This window comes from Scylla paramamosain, chromosome 36 (genome assembly GCF_035594125.1).
Source record: "Scylla paramamosain isolate STU-SP2022 chromosome 36, ASM3559412v1, whole genome shotgun sequence".
Lineage (NCBI taxonomy): Eukaryota > Metazoa > Arthropoda > Malacostraca > Decapoda > Portunidae > Scylla > Scylla paramamosain.
Window position 1 is genome coordinate 9,841,908 of NC_087186.1, and position 20,000 is coordinate 9,861,907.

General features: G+C 50.2%; 2 protein-coding genes across 24 annotated transcripts in view; one reads left to right on the forward strand and one right to left on the reverse strand.

Annotated features, from left to right (window-relative positions):
* The window catches only part of LOC135090938 (uncharacterized), a 9,955-nt gene extending 992 nt beyond the window's left edge, over positions 1 to 8,963 (forward strand). For both annotated transcript variants that reach the window (XM_063988159.1, XM_063988160.1), the window contains exon 2: positions 4,597 to 8,963. In XM_063988159.1, coding sequence (XP_063844229.1) covers positions 4,619 to 7,591 — 2,973 coding nt within the window. In that variant the 5' untranslated portion in view covers positions 4,597 to 4,618 and the 3' untranslated portion in view covers positions 7,592 to 8,963. The remainder of the gene's footprint in view (positions 1 to 4,596) is intronic.
* LOC135090949 (uncharacterized) overlaps positions 1 to 20,000 on the reverse strand; it is a 201,976-nt gene that overhangs the window by 165,480 nt on the left and 16,496 nt on the right. For 2 of the 22 annotated variants that reach the window (XR_010262197.1, XR_010262190.1), the window contains exon 5: positions 19,618 to 20,000. This exon is cut by the window's right edge and continues 21 nt beyond it. The exons of 18 other annotated variants lie outside the window; for them this stretch is intronic. The gene's annotated coding sequence lies outside the window, so the exon portion shown is untranslated. Of the gene's footprint in view, positions 1 to 19,616 lie in introns of those variants that run through there. 2 more of the 22 variants (XR_010262191.1, XR_010262207.1) reach the window with 2 other exon arrangements.

A 20,000-nucleotide genomic window follows, 5' to 3' on the forward strand; every position in this document is an offset into this window, starting at 1 on the left:
TGTGTGTGTGTGTGGGACGGATAATGAGAATGGATGACAGAAAGTTAGATAAATGGAAGGAATAATAACATAGGGGCGGAAAGGATAAGGAAAGGGAAGGGAAGGGAAGGGAGGAGAGGGGAAGGAAACACGGAAGACAATAAATAAAAGGTGCAGACTGGAGGAAGGAGTAAAAAAAAAAGAGAGAGAGAAACAGCAAGAAAGAAAGAGAAGACTCATAACGATAATGAAACCGAGAGAAGGAGGAAGAGAAAAAATAAAACCAAGACCAACAACAACAAAGACAACACCAAGAAACAGCAACCAGAGCGGAACGTTAATGAAGAAAAAATGGATTAATGAATAATAGAGCAATAAATGCACCGCCATGACACGTCCCCCTCCTACACACACACACACACACACACACAACACACCTTCGTGCCCTCGCCTCGTGACTTATGTCCTTACAAACGTCCCTCCCACAACACCGCCACTGTAATCGACTGACCTCACCACAGCAAAATTACAATATCAACATGACGGGGGAGAGATAGATGAGAGAGAGAGAGAGAGAGAGAGAGAGAGAGAGAGAGAGAGAGAGAGAGAGGGAGAGGGAGACAAGGCATTAATAAACATTCGCAGCGATAGAGGTACAGATAGAAAACCAGTAATTTAGTGATAGAGACTGAATAGAGATTGGATAATAGACAGAGATAGAAGCAGACAAAGGTAGATACAAAGAAATAGACATAACGACAGAGATAGTGAGAAATCCACACACACACACACACACACACACACACACACACACACACACACACACACACACACACACAGAATGACAGACATACTGAAAATTAGATAGAGAAAATAACAGATAGACAAAGTTACAGAAAAAAAAGTCAACTCACAAGAGCCACAGAATCAATAAGACCATAAAATAGTCAGGAAAAAGAATTACATGCAAGAACTCAAACACACACACACACACACACACACACACACAAACCTAAGGACCCACAGACCCTCCCTCCACACACACACACACATACACAAGGACCTCAAGAACTCAAGATCCACCTCTCTCCCTCCCTCCGTCTCTCTGCTTCCCTCTCGGTCTCTGCCTTCGTACCCACCCGTGTATCTACAACTTCTAAATCGCTGCTGTGGTGGCTATCGAACCGGGAGACTGTGGATGAGTGGAGGAACGTCATCGACCGTGCCACCGCCTATCCACCCACCCATCCATCCACTCGTCCCCTCGTGCAATGCATTAGGGATAGTTCAAGAGGCGATCACGGACTCAGGAGCCGAGGCGTAAGGTGTTTGTGGGCTTGTAGCGTCCGGGGCAAGGCAGGTTCAGTGTTTGCCAGGTAAATACATGGTAGAAAGAGGCGGATGCTACACCAATCTGACGAAGAATGTACGCTGCTACTGAACACAAAGAAACGAAGAACGCCTGACGGAAAAATAAAGAAAAAAGGGAAGAAAAGAGAAGAAATTGGCTTTATGTTGATCTTATACGAACACGAGGAACGCTATACCAATAAATAAATAGATAAATAAATAAATAAAGGGTTTTAGTTTAATTTTATGTAGACACAACGCAAAGAAAACGAAAACTTACCAAAAGAAAGAGAAAAAAGTAAACGGACTATGTTAATGTTATGTAGACAATGAACACAAGGGAAATGAAGAACGACTTACTCCCCCGACAAAAAAATAAATAAATAAATAAGTAAATAAAATAAAAAAAAAAGGAAAGGATAAGGCTCGAAGTTAATCTCAGGATTGAATAGCGCAAGATTAACAAGAAATATTACTCATCTTAATAACGTGAATATTATGTTACTCTGGTATGAAGGGATAGTTAATTTTCACTCGTCCCTCACGCAGGCAAGCGCAGGTGAAACAAAAGAGTAAGACTGAAGGGAAAAAATACTGAACGGCAAAGAAAAAAGTGTAAAGATAATCTTCAAAAAGCAAGATATTAAAGAGTTTCACGAGAGAACGAGGCAGAAGAAATATGAAAAAGAAATTATCAAAGAAGAATTTTTGATTTACAACGAGTACTTCAAAGCAGAGAAAGAGAGAGAGAGAGAGAGAGAGAGAGAGAGAGAGAGAGAGAGAGAGAGAGAGAGAGAGAGAGAGAGAGAGAGAGAGAGAGAGAGAGAGAGAGAGAGAGAGAGAGAGAGAGAGAGAGAGAGACTTGTTCTTCCTTCACAGACACGGAAATAAAAAAAAAAGGCTTGAACGAACCAAAATCCACAATTAAGTTAGACATTTCACTAGATTTCCTTTAGCTAGCGTTCAAATAATTGTCAGAGTAACATGAAGGATCAGAGAGCGTTTCTGATCCCGCTATCACAAGGAATGAGAGAGTAAAGGCTATTAAATCACTCTTACATTAAGGAGAAGGGGAATTAGGGAAGTAGTGACGATGAGAGGTTGAAAAAAAAAAGGAAAAAGATAAAAGGGGATGATGATGATGAAAGATCGATACAAAAATGATGATGGCAGATAAGAGAGACGCAAAAATGATAATGGTGATGAAGTATAGACACAAAAATGGTGATGAAAGGTAATGAGAAATAAAAATGATGATGGAGGGGTAAAAGACAGAAAAAATGATGATGCAGCATAAAGAGAGGCGAAAAATGGTGATGAGAGGTAAGGAGACACAGTAACGGCAAAGGGATGAAGAAAAGGAGGCGATGAAGAAAAGAATGAAAGCAAAAAATTCAACTGAAAAAAACAAAAATACGAGAAAAGAAAAAAATCAAATGAAAATATAAATAAACATAGAAATTAAGCAGAAATAGTGATAAAAGAAATAAATGAAGAAAAATTAATACAGAAAGGAATACAAAGCGAGAGATAATAAAACAAATAAAACAAAAATGAAGAAGACAAATAAAGCAGGGTAAGAATACGAAGCAATAATAAATAACGAAAAATAGATAAAAACAAAAGATAAAGATGAACAGGAAAGACAAGACAAGATACAAGAATACAAGATGGCAGAAATTAGACAACTATAAATATTCAAACGAGAATGGAAGAAGAACCATAAAATAAAGCAAACAGGAAGGAATACAAAGCAACAAATGATAAAGAACAAGTAAAGAATAAATCAAAACAAACGAAAAGGAAGAAAAGAATAAATAAAGCAGACATAAAACACAATAATAAAGCTTACGAGTTGAAAAAGGAACCAAAAATAAAGCAAAAAAAAATCAATGTAAAGTAACACAGAGACAATAAGTTAAAGAAAGACCAGAAAACGAAACGAAAAGGAAAACGAGAGTAACTGAACTTGAAAATAAAAGACAATAAAGCTTTAGGAGTTGAAAGAGGAACCAAAAATAAAGACGGTTACACAAATCCCTCAAAGGTGGATTGCAAAGGGACAAACATAATCCCCTTCACTTAATTGCAGGCACACACACACACGCACGCACGCACAACAACAAAGACACAACCAGCTGAGCACTGCAACAAAAAAAAATCAAAATAAAGATGAAAAAGATAAAGAAATAAAATAAATATATAAAAAAGTAATCTTATCTTCTCCTTCTCCATTTTAGAATATTAATATGTTTGATTTCTCTCTCTCTCTCTCTCTCTCTCTCTCTCTCTCTCTCTCTCTCTCTCTCTCTCTCTCTCTCTCTCTCTCTCTCTCTCTCTCTCTCTCATAAAGGGCAGAACGAGAGAGAGAGAGAGAGAGAGAGAGAGAGAGAGAGAGAGAGAGAGAGAGAGAGAGAGAGAGAGAGAGAGAGAGAGAGAGAGAGAGATGGGAGGATAAAGGAGATGTCTGATAAGGCAAACGAAGAGAAAGAGAAGCGTAAGGATAAAGCCTCCACGTCAAATATATCGGAGCTGGAGGAGGAGGAGGAGGAGGAGGAGGAGTGAGGGAAGACAAGGATGAACGTGGTTGGGGGAAGGGAATGTGAGTAAGGGTAGAGGGGGGACGAATGGAGGGAGGGACAGGAATGTTGGGGAGGAGGGGAGAGGGGGAGAGGGGGAGAGGGAGGAGGAGGAGGAGGAGGAGGAGGAGGAGGAGGAGAAGTTGGGGTGGTTGTAAGACGAATGTTGTGGTCACGCTCGGCGCCTCAGACACCTCTAAATTGCTTTCCAGCCTCCACACACCTGCCTCTCTCTCTCTCTCTCTCTCTCTCTCTCTCTCTCTCCCATCGGTAACATTTTTCATGGGTGTTGTGCGGAGTTCCCGTCGCCGCGCCGCCACGGCAGGAAGCGACAGGAGGGGAGACTGCGCTAACTGCCGCCGCCATTAGGGAGGGACGCACCGCCCTTGTTGACAACCCAGACACACACGCACCCCTAGACGCCACCCTCAGCCCCCCACACAGACACACCACCCCTCAACTCTCACCCCCACCCGACCGAGGGCCCCCATTCAGGTTGTGAGGGCAGACACAGCAGCCCTTAACATCTCCCTGCTGCCCCTACAGGTTCTGACGCCGAGGGATAGACACATCAGCCCCAACTCGCACCTGACGCCCCCCACTGCTTTCCCTACAGGTTGTGACGTCGAGGGACGGACACAGGAGCCCTCAATACCTCCCCTGACGCTCCCTGCTTTTCCTCCCCCAGATTGTGACGTCGAAGGACAGAAATGGGAGTGTGGGCGGCGTGTCTCTTGGGCGCCCTGGCCCTGCTCGGCGTGCCCAGCCCGTCGCACGGACAGGTGGGGCTGCGGGCGGCGCCACTTATCAACAACCCCAGGATGCACGGCGCGGGTGTGCGGGGCGCGGTGGGGCGCGGAGTGTTCTCCCGCTGGCCGACGGAGGAGGAGCGACTGCACCGCAGCCACAGTAACCACAGCAGTAGCATCGAGCACTCCCTGGCAGCCATCTTCCGCGGCGTGGCCTACGGCATCTCCACGCCGCCTACCACCACTACCACCACCACCACCACCACCACCACCACCACCAGCACCACCACCTCCACCCCACCCCCGCCCTCCTTCCCCCCAAGCAAGAAGGGTCCCACGCTGCCACGTCCGCAGCCCTCAGCGTGGCCTGACCTGCAGGACCTGCTGCTCAACATGGACGACCAGCGCCCCATGGACGCCTTTCCGGACCTGTACTCGGATATCATGGGCGGCGAGGTGGAGGAGGCGGAGGGCGAGCCGGAGGGGTCGTGGGCGGGGTCGCTGGGCGTGGCGTGGGCGGTGCACGTGTACTGCTCAGCCAGCATGTTCACGGTGGTGGGGCTGCTGGCCGTGCTACTGCTGGCCAGGGTGCGGGGCGCCAGCCGCTTCCTGCCCCTCACCCACCACCTCAGCCTGCACCTCTTCATGCTGGTGGCCGCCATGTCGCGCTGCCTTCACCTTTTCCACGACCCCTACGGCACGGAGGACAGGCTGCCCGAGGCGCTGGCCGGCGTGGTGGAGGACATCGGCTGGCCCTGCCTCACTGCCGCCCTCGCCGTGGTGGTGATGGCGCTAGTGCAGGCCTGGCGCTGCCCGCCCCACCCGCCGCCCAATCACGCTCCTATCACCCTCGCCATCATCACAGTCTTCCATTTCCTGGTGGCCGTGTCCACACACGTGCTGGCCGTGCAGTTCCCCAAGCACGCAGGGCCTCTCAGGGCCGCCTCGCGCACTGCCACGGCGGCCTGGGGCGGCGTGGTGGGTCTGGGCAGCTGCGTGGGCACGTGCCGCGTGGTGCAAGCGCTGCAGCACGCGCCGAGCCTCATGACGGTGACGGTAGGGCGCGCCACACCAGAGTGGGTGACGCAGCACACGTGTGCCTCGCTGCTGTACGCGGCGCGCCTCACGCTGGTCACTACGCTGGTGCAGGTCATGCTGGCAGGCCTGCACCTGTACGGCCTCCTGGGCTCCCTCGTCACCACGCGCCTGCCACCGCCCCGCCCATGGCACTGGCTGGCCTTCCAGAGTGCCAGCAGCGGCCTGGAGGTCCTGGCCTGGGTGCTGCTGGCCCTCATCTCGCTGCCCGGCCTGCGGGATGCGCAGCACAAGCGCCGTGGAGACACCACCAGGTGGCAGGACCTCAAGAAGGGAAGGTGGCGCTGGTGCTGCTGCTGCCGCCCCTGCCTCACCACGTCCAGTGCAGGGCGTCCCGCACACGAGGGCACGACGCCCTGCAAGGTGGTTCAGCCCCGCGAGGGCCGCCCGTACCCTTCCTCCACGGCGCCCTCCTGTAACGCTTCACCATACAAGCAGGCCTTACTGAGGTCCACCGCCTCGGACGCCCACCTGCTGTGGAGTCACGCCCGCGCCCGCGACGCCCCGCAGTCCAGCTGCTCCTCCAGGCCCTCCTCCATCGTGCTCAAAAATGACGACTTTGCCAGAAGCGCGGCACCCTCCGCACCGCCGCACGCCGCCCTACAGAGCTTCGAGACGCAGGGCGCCGCGCCAGAAAAGGCAGCGGGGCAAGGCGAGGAGGAGGAGCCCACGGCGTACGACCAGCACCTGTACTACAACATGCCGGTGACGGCGCCCAGCGACTCCTCCGCCAAGGCCTCCCCCGCGGCGCAGCGCATTGCTGAGCGGCCCTCGGAGCGCCTACTGCAGGGACAACTGAGTGTAGACCTGCACGGCGCCGACAGCGACGAGGACCGCCCGAGGAGCGACCTGGCGAGCCTGACAGACTACAGCTCCACGGAGCCCGCCTCGCCCCTGTTTGTGGGCGACCACGACTGGTCCCGCAACACTACCACCACCTGCTCTTCCGTCAGCGCCGCCAACAGCTTCGACCTGCGCATGTTCGAGGACAGCGACGGCACGTACTACCAGCTCCCCTACACCCAGACGCCGCCACCACCCCCGCCGCCGCCGCTCAACCTGCGCCACCACCACCACCACTACCCTAACCGCAGCCTGGCGGGGTCTGCCGCGGAACTGCAGGAGGGAAGGAGGGGGCGTCCCACCCCTGACTACCGCGGAGATGCCCAGCGCAGCCACCCTGACCTGGTGACCGGCTCGCCCTACAAGTGGTCAGCTGCGCCGCAATGGTCCCCCAAGGGCCTCCAGAGGGCGTACTGCGCCTCCATGGGCGCCGTGGCGGGGACTGGGCCTGGGGGCAGGATGGGCGCGGGGGACTCCCTGCCGGGCAGCAAGCAGGGCAGGGTCGCGTACAGCGAGCAGGCAGCACACACAGCACACAGCGCCACGGGGAACTTCGGCAGAGCAACGGCGGTGGAGCAGCGCGGGACAAACCACCACGCCGGCGGGAATCCCTGTGAGTCTAGCCCCCCTGAGACACAGCCCCCTCGTCCAGCCTCATCCCCGGCAGCCCCGCAGGCCGCGAGCGACTGGCCCAGGGGAGGGTTTGTGCCTGAGGGCCCACCCGCCCCACGCGACGCAGGACACGGACAGTGCCGTGCGGGCCCCCACGCCCCGCCCCCTGGACGCCGCGCCGCCACCCCGGGTGGACGGCACCACCCAGACAGACGTGCCCTCCGCCCCGCAGCCCGCGTGGCCGTCCACGCCCTCCCCGCCTCCGCCCCGCCACCCTCCGCCAGTGTTCTTCCCGTCCCAGGACTCCAGCTCTCCCACCGAGAGTCCCTGCGGCGCCAGCAGCCAGGAGCACCCTCTCGCAGAGGCAGGGCACCAGAAGACTGAGGACGTGAGTCCCCAGCACGGCCAAGCTAAAGGCGATACTGGCGAGGAGCGGCCCCAGGAGGTTCGTCCTGGTGACCGTGAGCTTCACCAGGTTCGCGGCGTTGAGCTGAGACACCAGGAGGTCCAGTGTGACGGAGACTCCACCCAGACATGTTACAGTGACCGAGACCCAGGCGGCGAGGACAGCGCGCCCCTCAGCTGCGGCGGGCCCCGCGCTGGCCAGACACACACAGACACTGACACTGGCGATACTCAGCCTCACGAAACACGCCCCCCTGACACTAGGCTCCGTGATTCCCGCCCCGGTGATCGTGCGCGTCCACCCCACCCTCCGGGGGTTCGCGAGCGCCTCGCCCCCCACCCTGGTGAGATCCAGGCCTGAGCCGCTCACCAGGACCCCCGAGCCACGCTGAGCCGCTCACCAGGACCCCCGAGCCACGCTAAGTCGAGCCAGGGCCATGCTAGTGCCGCGTCGTGAGGGGCGCGGGACACACAACGCCCCGGGACCCTGAACCTGGCCAGGGGTACCGCGCCCTCCCCGACACACCCTCGTGACGTACATACGATGATGTCCTTTTGATATAATGACATACGCTGCCACCCAGTGCACTACCCACCTAAACGACACTAGCTTCTCCCCACCCCCCTTCCTTTCCGCGAGTTCCCATCTCCCTCCCCCTCCTTCCCGAAGGAAGCGCCGCACCGCCCTCCCGCTTCACCTTTTCGAAGCGTCTCGTTCGCCAGTCTCGTGAAGCAACACACACAGTCTCGCCCGGGAGTGAATCAAGCCGTGAACACATTAATGGTGCGCCTCGCCCCGACGCGCCGCAATGCGAGGAAGGCAAAGGAGGAACTCAACAGGAAATGAAAGACGAGCAAAGTGTTGTAATAGTTAAAGCCTCTCCTCTCTTCTCCTCTCTCTCTCTCTCTCTCTCTCTCTCTCTCTCTCTCTCTCTCTCTCTCTCTCTCTCTCTCTCCTAAAACTGTCCTCGTTCGAGCTAAAACACAGTCCCCTGTAAGTAAGGAGAGCGGGGTTGCCCCACACACACACACACACACACACACACACACACACACACAGAAAACGGAGTCGATCAAAATAAAAACGTTACGAGCACAAAAAATATATAAACGGTTGAGAGAGAAGGAAAAATAGAAAAACAATAGTAATAATAATAAACGTTCCATTACTTCCTCCTCCTCCTCTTCCTCCTCCTCGGGTGTTGATCCAAAATAGAAAAAAGAAAAAAGATAAAGAAAAAAATGTTTCTCGAGAGCGACAGAGAATTATATTTGTACACGAATCAAATTTTTTGCTGTGATTCTATGTTTAAAATTTAATAAGAATAAAGATGTTGATAGTTTAGAAAAAGGAACCGTGTTTTCATTCACTATCATTGCTGTAGTAGTAATAGTAGTAGTAGTAGTAGTAGTAGTAATATTGAAATTCTTCCAGTCTTATATTCACAAGTAAGTAGAGACGATCAACTCTCTCTCTCTCTCTCTCTCTCTCTCTCTCTCTCTCTCTCTCTCTCTCTCTCTCTCTCTCTCTCTCTCTCTCTCTCTCTCTCTCTCTCTCTCTCTCTCTCTCTCTCTCTCTCTCTCTCTCTCTCTCTCTCTCTCTCTCTCTCTCTCTCTCTCTCTCTCTCTCTCTCTCTCACGCTCCGATTTATTGCACCATTGTCAGTATTTATGAGGGAGGTAGAGGTGGAGGAAAAATGTAGAGATAGGGAGAGAGAGAGAGAGAGAGAGAGAGAGAGAGAGAGAGAGAGAGAGAGAGAGAGAGAGAGAGAGAGAGAGAGAGAGAGAGAGAGAGAGAGAGAGAATGACTCGTGCAATCAACATTTAAGAATCTGCAGGAAAGAATCATCGCCATTATCAGCAACGACTATTATTATTCCTTCCCATTTACCTGAGGAACCCCGGGCCAGGTGAGGCAGCGCGAGGGAACACAAGGGAACACAAATGAAGGAGAGAAAACAAAACCCCAATGCACCTTGTAACTTTTAAGACGTCAGGAGCCCAAGGAAACGCAAAGGAACATAAAGGAAGGACAGAAAGCAAAACCCAATGCGTGTTAGCCTTTGGAGACGTCACCACTCCCAAAAGAACGCAAAAGAACACAAAGGAAGGGTGAAAAAACAGCACACCGCTAGTCCCCCACCCTTATGCACTGGTAGCCTTTAGTAGTTGATATCATAAGCTACACGAAGAGATGTAGGTTTGTATAGAGATTAGAAACAAAATATAAGGGAAATAATCTCTCTATGGTGATGCGTGACTGGATGAAAAATTATACATGTAAACCGTTGCAGGGGGAAAAAAATATGCATTTCTTTGCGTAAAAAATTATGAAAAACAGAAAATATGGAAATATGGCAAGGAAAATGTGGAGCAAGAATAAAACTTGAGGGGAGGGAAAAACACGACGGAGAATTGACATAGAGCCAGAGGGGGAAAAAGGGGAAAAAAAAGGAGAGAAAGGGAAAAAGGGAAAAATTGTGTGATCTACAATATAAAGCGAAAAATGATATACACGGAGAGAGAGAGAGAGAGAGAGAGAGAGAGAGAGAGAGAGAGAGAGAGAGAGAGAGAGAGAGAGAGAGAGAGAGAGAGAGAGATTTACAGTCCCGCTTAGAGCTATTTCACAGTCTTATCTACTTAGCCAGACCTGAAAAGCAACGATACAAAACTACAACAACAACTACTACTACTACTACACTACTGCTACTACTACTACCACCACTGCTACTGGAAGACAAATTATTGCCATGCCTGAATTTGCTCCTCCTCCTCCTCCTCCTCCTCGTGCGTAAGTCAATAAATATGAAAGTAAATAAATAGAGCATGATCAACTCTTCTTCCTCCTCCTCCTCCTCCATAAGTAAATGAACAAGCAAGCAAGTAAATAAGTTAAGAATTACGCACATAAACAAATAAATATACGAATGTTGAACCATCCTATTATCTCCCTGACTAATGAACTGTCAAACCGACGAATGCATGACCTCTCTCTCTCTCTCTCTCTCTCTCTCTCTCTCTCTCTCTCTCTCTCTCTCTCTCTCTCTCTCTCTCTCTCCAGCTTGATAGTTCGTTCAGTTACTCATTTATTCAGTCACTCACTCATTCACTCACTCACCCAGACATAAACTCCCTGGATGACTCACTCACTCACTCACTCACTCACTCACTCTCTCACTCACTCACTCGCCCGCACATTAATTAACTAACTAAGCAACTTCCAGAATTACAAACCCACAAACTAAGTCCATTAATATTAAAAAGAAATACATAAAACACATTAACATTTATAATTATGAGCCACAGTCGTGTCGAGAGAGAGAGAGAGAGAGAGAGAGAGAGAGAGAGAGAGAGAGAGAGAGAGAGAGAGAGAGAGAGAGGTACACGCACACACACTTGACAAATTTCAGTAGATTTAGATAGTAACTTCTTTTATTTCCCTTTTCTTATCTTGCTTTATGAAACAGCAATAAGAGAACAGAATTTTTTTTTCCTCCTCTTTCCTCTCCTTTTTTTCCTCTACCTGTGTCCCTTGGCGTGCATCCAGTTGTGTAAATATGAGAGATAGAGAGATAGAGGGAGGGAGGCACACAGGTTGAGAGAGAGAGGAAGAGAAAGAGAGGCAGGGGAGAAGGGATGCAAAAGCTTTATTCTTGTCACTATTATCTCCACCTCTTTGAACGCTCCAGGTAGCAAAGGCTCACTATAAACTTAAGACTATAAAACAAGTTCCTATGATCGTCACTCTTCCTTCTGACCTGACCAAGATACGAACGAGAAAAAAAAATCAAGGAAAAACAGACTGGTGATAAACTACTTAGGGTGATAAATAGTCGTTGAGTTAATGTTATGGGAAAATCTAAGTGGGTTTTGTAAAGAGTGATTATGGTGGTGGTTGTTGTTGTTTCAGTGGTGGTGGTGGCGGTGGTAGTAACAGCAGCAACAGCTTACGAACACACACTAAGAAAATATACTACAAAACCTTTAAATAATCAATAAAAACATACAAAAAAGAGAGAATTACACATAAATAACTAACAGCACACACACATACGAAATCCACATAAGTAACTAACAATAGGTACAAAAAAAAAGAAGAAAAATGACAAGAAAACAAAGAAAAAGATCGGGTAGAATATGTGTTAGTCTACTCCTCTCTCTCTCTCTCTCTCTCTCACTCTCTCTCTTACATCATTCATCTCACCACAATCACGCTTCCAAGTGCTCTCCCTAATAAAGTGAATAAGTAAAGACTCACTACACTTAAGTAATAATGAGACTCACACACCTGTATATTTCATTAGCATATACAGCCACTACACACGGACGCACAGACACATACATACATACACACACACACAGGGAAGGTGCTTAAGATTCACCGTACGAACGCCCTTTGAGAAATACAATGTGCTTACGGGAAACAGTGAATAGAATTTTGTGTATTTGTGAAGGAAGGAAGGAAGGGAGAAAGGAAGGAAGGAAGGAAGGGAGGGAGGGAGGGAGGGAGGGAGGGAGGGAGGAAGGAAGGAAGGGTTGAAGTACATACCTGCTTGTTTTCTCATTTTCTTCCTCTTATTCTTTCTCCTCTTATTATTATTATTATTATTTTTCTTATACCTCTTCTCTCTTCTCCCTCCTCTCATTTCTCCACCTCCCTCTCGTCTTATTGTTAATCTTATTCTTATTTTCTTCGGCTTCCTCATTCTCTTCCTTCTCTTACTACCACTACCACCACCACCACCACCACCACTACTATTACTACTACTACTACTATTACTATTACTCTCCCTCCCCCTCGCCTGTTTCCCTTCCTCTACAGTTGGACAGAAAAATACAGACTGGCTACAAAATGGACGTAGAGAAAATAGAAAATAGATAAAGGAAATATATTTAAATGTTGATGTGTGTTCGACTCTTGACCAGCAGGGGCACAGGAAACGCAGGTAACAGTGCAGGTGTTTATTCACAGAAGGTGTGAACAGAAGGCTGGAGGTAGGTGATCTCCCGGCGCCAGGCCGCGCACTTCAACTTAACACTTATGACTGAAGCCTAGCTCGTTCACTCATACACGTATTCATGCCTCACACAAGTCTCGCTCATTCACTCGTTCACACAACTAGCTAACAACCACACACCTCCCCCGAGACATAAGGAAGATTCCTTATCTTTGTTATGGCTACCGTAACACATGAAACAAAGTTACAATGATTGAAGTACAGAAAACACGGTACATATACACAAAACAAACACAGCGTACAATGAACACGTACGACTAATCGTAGGTGCTACGGTGCCACCGCACCTGCAGTCGTCTCGGCTCCCTACGCTGTCGGCTGCTTCGACGCTCTGGTTGCTCTCGGCCACGGTGTACCCCGTTACCCTGATGCTCCGGGCTGCCGGGATGGTGGTGTTCCTCGTGACCCTGATGCTGAAGCGCTGCACCGCCATGAGCGGTGTGCTGCTCGACAGGAAGGGGAGCAAGAGGTCTGTGTGGGCGTAGGTGTCTTCTATTACGCCACATCACGCGACCGCTGCCCATCTTGATGAGGTAGTCTCTCCTTCGCCCAACAGCCACGATGACACCCAGGCGATCCCAGAGGCCTGTCGTGTGATCTTGAACGTCGACGTGGCCACCGAGGTGCAGGAGAGGAAGAGTACGGGCGGACGCGTCGTGGCGAAGTTTCGCTTTCTTCCTCAGTCGCTCTGCCTTGGCGTCGCACTCATCAGCAGCGCGCTGCCACTGCTGAGCGTATGAGCGATGATGAGCCGGGACACAGGACCTCATAGGATGACCGAAGAGGACTTGTGCTGGTGATCGCCCTTCCGCCCTCGGAGTGTTGCGCAGTTCCAGCAACCCGCGAGCGAACGCATCCTCGTCCAGGTGTCCCTGCTGTGTGGTCGTGAGGATCAGCTTCTTCACGGACTTGACCGCTGCCTCGGCGTGACCATTGGAGCGTGGATAATGAGGTGAAGATACACGATGCTCCACCCCCATCGAGCCAGGAAGCGCCGTACCGATGAAGAAGTGAACTGCGGTCCACCGTCAGTCCTCAGGAGAACAGGCACGCCCGTGTCGGCGAACACACCCCGAAGGACACGAACGAGCTGATCAGCCGATGCTGGACGTGAGCATGCAGACACGTGAGGCCACCCAGACAAGCGATCTACATACACGAGGTATGTACGGCCTGCTGCGTGGAAGTAGTCTGCAGAAACTGACTCAAACACCCTGCTGGGTGTGTCCGTGTCCTGCCAGAGAGGTTCGTTGGCTTGGGCTTGGTAGGAGTGGACGGCATAGTGAGCATCCAGAAACGACGTTCTCAACGTCTCTGTCCATACCAGGCCAGTACACCGTTTGTCGGGCCCGTCGCTTGGTGCGCTCCATCCCCTGATGACTGTCATGGAGTCGCTCTAGTGTTTCTCGGCGGAGGCTGTGAGGAATAAGAAGCCTCGGCCCGTAAACCACCAGGTCGTCGTCTACGGCCAGCAGACTGCGCACCGGCCAGTACGTACGCAAGCGGTGATCGAGGTCGTGGCAATGATCAGGGAAGCCCTCGATGATGACGTTCTTGAGCAAGCAGTACTCCCCGTCTCTTGCTGCTGCGGCACGTACCATTTCCACAGTCTGATCCTGGAGTGGTGCTAAGCGGACGCCGTCCTCATTGGTGGCAGATAACGCTGAGATGACCGCTGAGTGGAGAGGGTCGAGGTCACCAGAAGTAGCAGCATCCTCTTCCTCCACTGGGTCCTGTACTGGAGCACGTGAGAGAGCGTCGTCTGTCAACTCGATGGCCATGGATCCACCAGCCATTGCACGTAAACCTTCCTTTGCTTCGAAGACGCTGGGAAAGGCCTTGATCACAGCAGCAGCGTGCCCGCGCACGCTGCTGTGGCGTTGGGTCGTAGGAATGAGGCCAGCTGATCACTTCTGTGGGCGTAGATAGAGGTGGCTGCGAGGCGGTCGGGTACTTGATGGAGCTGTTGCCGGTGTGCTGTTCTTCCCTGCGTAGCGGTCGGATTTGAGCCGGAAAATCTTCGGGGAGGATTCCGAGAGCGATGGAATCGTACCAGCTAAGCAGCGCCCCCTTCACCTCCTTCACCACGCTCACAACAGTCTCAGCTTCCCTGTCGCCCAGTTGCAAGTGCGACGAGAAAGTTCCTACACAGGTGAGGGGGTGATTACCGGCAGCATAAAGTCCATCACCATCAGCGGGCGCCAAGCTGGAGGGCGGGATTCCAAGGAGTGTTGCCGTGTCGAGGCCAATAACGGTCGTTTCGGCCCCAGAGTCAGGAGTCCACGTAATCTTGTCTCTTCCAGCGGGATGTGTGGCGGTAATGAGCACCTGGGGCGCAGGTCGTGCCGTCACCGTCTTTGTGTATACGCCTGATAAGAGCTGGTATACACTGGCACTGGCTCCCCGCCTCGGGCCTGCACCGCGATGAGGAGAGACAGTTGAGGAACTCCTCGAAGCTCCTCGTCGTTTCCTCACTGTCTGCTGACATACACTCGCAAAATGCCCTCTTTTCCCGCAGTTACGACACACTTTATCTATTGCCTGGCATCCCCTTTTGTCACTGCGACAATTTTTGCCACAACGATAACAGCCCGTGGGGCTTGAGCCCCGAAACTGCCCTTCCTGTAGTTTCGAGACAGCGTTCACACCATGGCTCGAAGAGTGAGAGCCGCCCCTTAGTACTGCACTACACTGGTTAGCGCTCTCTGATGCTCTGCAAATATCTATGGCGTTTTCAAGGGTGAGTTTCTTGTTTTCCAGCATGCGTTTCAGAGCCACTTCGTCTCGTGTCCCAACGACAATTCTGTCACGCAGCTGATGGTTTATGCACTGGTCGCAAAAGTCACAGAAATTGGCGATTTCCTTTACAGCACATAAAAAGTCGTCAAAACCTTCTTGCGTTTCTTGCACGCGGGAGTAGAAGTCTCTTCTATCCATGATGATGTTGCGCTGGCTTCGCAGGTACTCACACATTGCATCGAGGATGGTTCTTAACTCCGCGTCTCTCGGTAAGCTTATCCCGTAGCGAAGTGTACGGGTCCACTCGTCGTCTAGGACAGCAGCGAGTGCCGCCCTCTGCTCAGCCAGGGAGAGACAGTCTATCCTGGCGAGGGTTACGTATCCTTCAAACTTATGGCGCCACGTGTCGAACTCACGTAAAGATGCTGACGCCGTTAAGTGAGGAATGATGGTGGCGGACGTCGGGAACCTCGCGCCCTGGGTAGACGTGCTGCGGGCTGTGGTTTCGCCTTCATTGCTCGCCGTGGTGCGACTGGGAGCTTGTGTCCCCACTCTCTCCAGCAGCTGGGTTAAACGCTCCTCGCGAGCCTGACTCTGCTCCGACTGTCGCGCTAGCAGGGCAGCCAGCGCCTCCAACTGCTTCTCCATTCTGCGCCGTACCCACTGCAGCCTTGTCCTGATCCTACTCACTGCGCCATGTTCGACTCTTGACCAGCAGGGGCACTGGGAAACGCAGGTAACAGTGCAGGTGTTTATTCACAGAAGGTGTGAACAGAAGGCTGGAGGTAGGTGATCTCCCGGCGCCAGGCCGCGCACTTCAACTTAACACTTATGACTGAAGCCTAGCTCGTTCACTCATACACGTATTCATGCCTCACACAAGTCTCGCTCATTCACTCGTTCACACAACTAGCTAACAACCACACAATGTGTGTTGGGTTTTCGAGAACAGAGACGCACACACGCACGCACACACGCACGCACATCCACACACGCACGCACACGCAGCATTTGACACCGTAACACAACAAACAGCCCACTCGCTGCACGCACGCACGCACGTACGGAAACACATCCTTGCTAAAACAAAAAAAAAGTAAAAAAATAAATAAAAAAAAACTTCACTACATAATAAAAGTAAAAATAAAAGTAAAATAAAAAAAATACATGTACGAAAACGAGCAAACTTTCTCTCTCTCTCTCTCTCTCTCTCTCTCTCTCTCTCTCTCTCTCTCTCTCTCTCTCTCTCTCTCTCTCTCTCTCTCTCTCTCTCTGACCTTTTGCACTACAATAGTAGGACCCATAGTAGTAGTAGTAGTAGTAGTAGTAGTAGTAGCAGTAGTAGTAGTAGTAACAATAACAACAGTAGTAATAATGAAAGAACACCCAACAACCACCACCACTACCAACAACAACAATAATAATAATAATAATAATAATAATAATAATAATAATAATAATAATAATAATAATAATAGTAGTAACAGTAATAATAATAATAGCGCAGCGGAAGGGTCCCACGGTTAAGTTTTCCGCGCAAATGACAATAATTCGGGGGAACAATACTTCTTAATTTTTCAACTTCCAGTGATTTTCCGCATTTGTGACCTCGCTTCTTGTCCGCCGAGAGGTGAATATTAAGCCGGGCCAGAGAGAGAGAGAGAGAGAGAGAGAGAGAGAGAGAGAGAGAGAGAGAGAGAGAGAGAGAGAGAGAGAGAGAGAGAGAGAGAGAGAGAGAGAGAGGCTGTAAGTTAGAATCTGGGAGGCTTGGAAAGGAATAGAACGAGAGAGAGAGAGAGAGAGAGAGAGAGAGAGAGAGAGAGAGAGAGAGAGAGAGAGAGAGAGAGAGAGAGAGAGAGAGAGAGACTGGTCGAGGAATAGAATGTGAAATGAGAGGAAGGGATGGACACGGGAAAGAGAAAGAGAGGAAGGAAGGGAAGAGAAGGAAAAGAGAGGGGAATATGGTAGCAAGGGGAAAAGAGGGGAGAGAGAGAAAGGAAGATGAGAGTTAAGGGAGAGAGAGGGAGAGAGAAAGAGAGGTAGAGAGAGGGAGAGAAAGTTAAAAGGGGATGGAGTGGAAAGAAAAAGGGAGACAGGGGGAAGAAAATGAAGGAAAGGAATGAAGATGGAAGAAGAAAAGAGAGAAAGGGAGAGGAAGAGGAAGGAAGGAAGAAAGAAAGTAACAAATAGGAAAAAGAGGAGAATAGATATTGTAAAGGAAGGAAATGGAAAGAAAAACGAAGAAAAGAGAGAAGGACGGACGGAATGCAGGAGAGAGAGAGAGAGAGAGAGAGAGAGAGAGAGAGAGAGAGAGAGAGAGAGAGAGAGAGAGAGAGAGAGAGAGAGGGGGGGGGGGTCGCTTCTCTGCTTTACGAAGACTTGGGATGGTGCTGAATGCCACACACACACACACACACACACACACACACACACACACACACACACACACAGACACACGGGGGGGGGGGGGGATGGAGGAGTAAGGGCGAGGTGGAAGGGGTGCCTGCGTTAAATAAATAAATATATAAGCAAAAAGAAGGAAAATGTAAGATCTCAATGAAAAGAAATTTGCGTCTTGCTTTGTGAAATGAGATAGTGAAATAGTACCACCATTGTTCGCTTAATTAGAATCACAAAATGTAGGAAAATAATGCCTCTTCCTCCTCTTCCTCCTCCTCCTCCTCCTCCTCCTCCTCCTCCTCCTCCTCCAGTTCACGGTGGCGGCAGCGGCTGAGGCGAAAATATTATGAACTTATTCTGCTTTTACTCAGAAAAATTCATTCCGGTTTTCCTGATGATTTTTTTTTCTATTTTTCTTTCTTTTTTAATAGAGCCTGCGATGGACTTCCCTTGACAGACAGACGAACGGACAGACAGAAAAATAAACAGGTAAACCCGAGAAATGGAGAATGCATACACAAAGAGGGGAGTAAGACAGACAGACACACAGACAATGAAGTAAGTAGAAGGACGCAGCGAGGAATGGGAAAAATATACAAAGGGAGAGAAAGACAAGCAGACAGACAGGCAGACGGACGTAACGACAGCGAGAAAACATGAAAGGAGACAAACAAATGGAAAGGCAAAGGTAAGAGCAGAGAGAGAGAGAGAGAGAGAGAGAGAGAGAGAGAGAGAGAGAGAGAGAGAGAGAGAGAGAGAGAGAGAGAGAGAGAGAAACCTTTCCTGCATGCTTCTCCACTTCTCAACTAGATAAAAATACTCACTATTTTTTTCCAGGAACCTTCCGCCATCCTTCAGACTGACTCACTCACCCACTAGTTTTGCATTCCTCGCCTCCCTACACTCACTCACTCACTTCTCCCTCTCTCCTGCACCACTAACACAGCTTCGTACACTCCCTACACTCACTCACTCACCTCTCCCTCTCTCCTGCACCACTAACAGCTTCGTACACTCCCTACACTCACTCACTCACCTCTCCCTCTCTCCTGCACCACTAACACAGCTTCGTACACCCCCTACACAGACTCACTCACCACTCCAATCTCCTACAGTAGAAAAAAACAACAAGGATTCACAACACAACCTGCATTTTCGCTACGGCGGCAAATGAATAGCGGTAAAGGACTGCAAAAGACTCCTAATGCGATTTAATTCCCCTGCTTAGTCGGTATTTCACTTCTGCTTCCAATTAGGTGAGTTTGTTTATGGTTTATATTACGTTTGCTGGTGTGTCGCGTGTGTGGTGTCAGTGGAGGGGGTGAGGGTGCTTCCTGGAGCAATGGCTGGGGGGTCAGAGGGGATAGGGGGTGCGAGTGGTATTTCTCGTCTCTCTGTCGCTGTAATGAAGGATCCACACGTGTAAATAGAAGCGGAATTTGTATATGACACGATTCCTTTGCTGGCGAGGTCGTGCGTGTTGTGCATCCGGGAGCGTTGGTTCGAGCTGAAGCTACGGAAAAATAGGAGTTTTCACTTTGGAATTCACCTTTTTGAGCATCGTGAGATAGCTGGAGTCATGTAAAGGTGAGATAAAGCAATGAGTCACTTCCACACCTCAGACTCTATCACAAGGCCACGAGATATAGATAGAGACACTGACAATCACCACAGCCTTCAGTTTAGGACTCCTGAGACACTGAAGACACGTAAAGAAGGCAAAGAAAGGTAGCCCACACGTTAGAAGCATTTGTACACCCCACACTCTTCACCACAAGGTCACGAGATACTGATCAAATAGACACCTGGCGGATACCTGGTGAAGTAAGGAAGGGAAGAAAAGATACGCCACTTATTAGAAAGCAACATATATTAGAACCACCCCCACAGTCCTCAATCCTCGGCACACGGCCTCGATACACTGATAATCAAAAGAACCACCATTTTACGACACCACCACCACTTGAAGACACCTCGAGTTACCTGAAGATGCGTAATAAGGACAAGAAATGATAACTCGCATATTATAACCACCCCCCACACTCCATAGTCCTCGCCACAAGCCCTTGAGACACTGATGACCAGCAGAAGCAGCCGGTGTTTAATGTACGTCACACTTTCACTTAACACAATCCCGTCAGCTGGCCGAGGCACATTCCCGCCACAAGCCACACGGGGCGCCGCTATGAACAAGGCACCTCATTACCCATTACCACCTCAGTTACCACCTC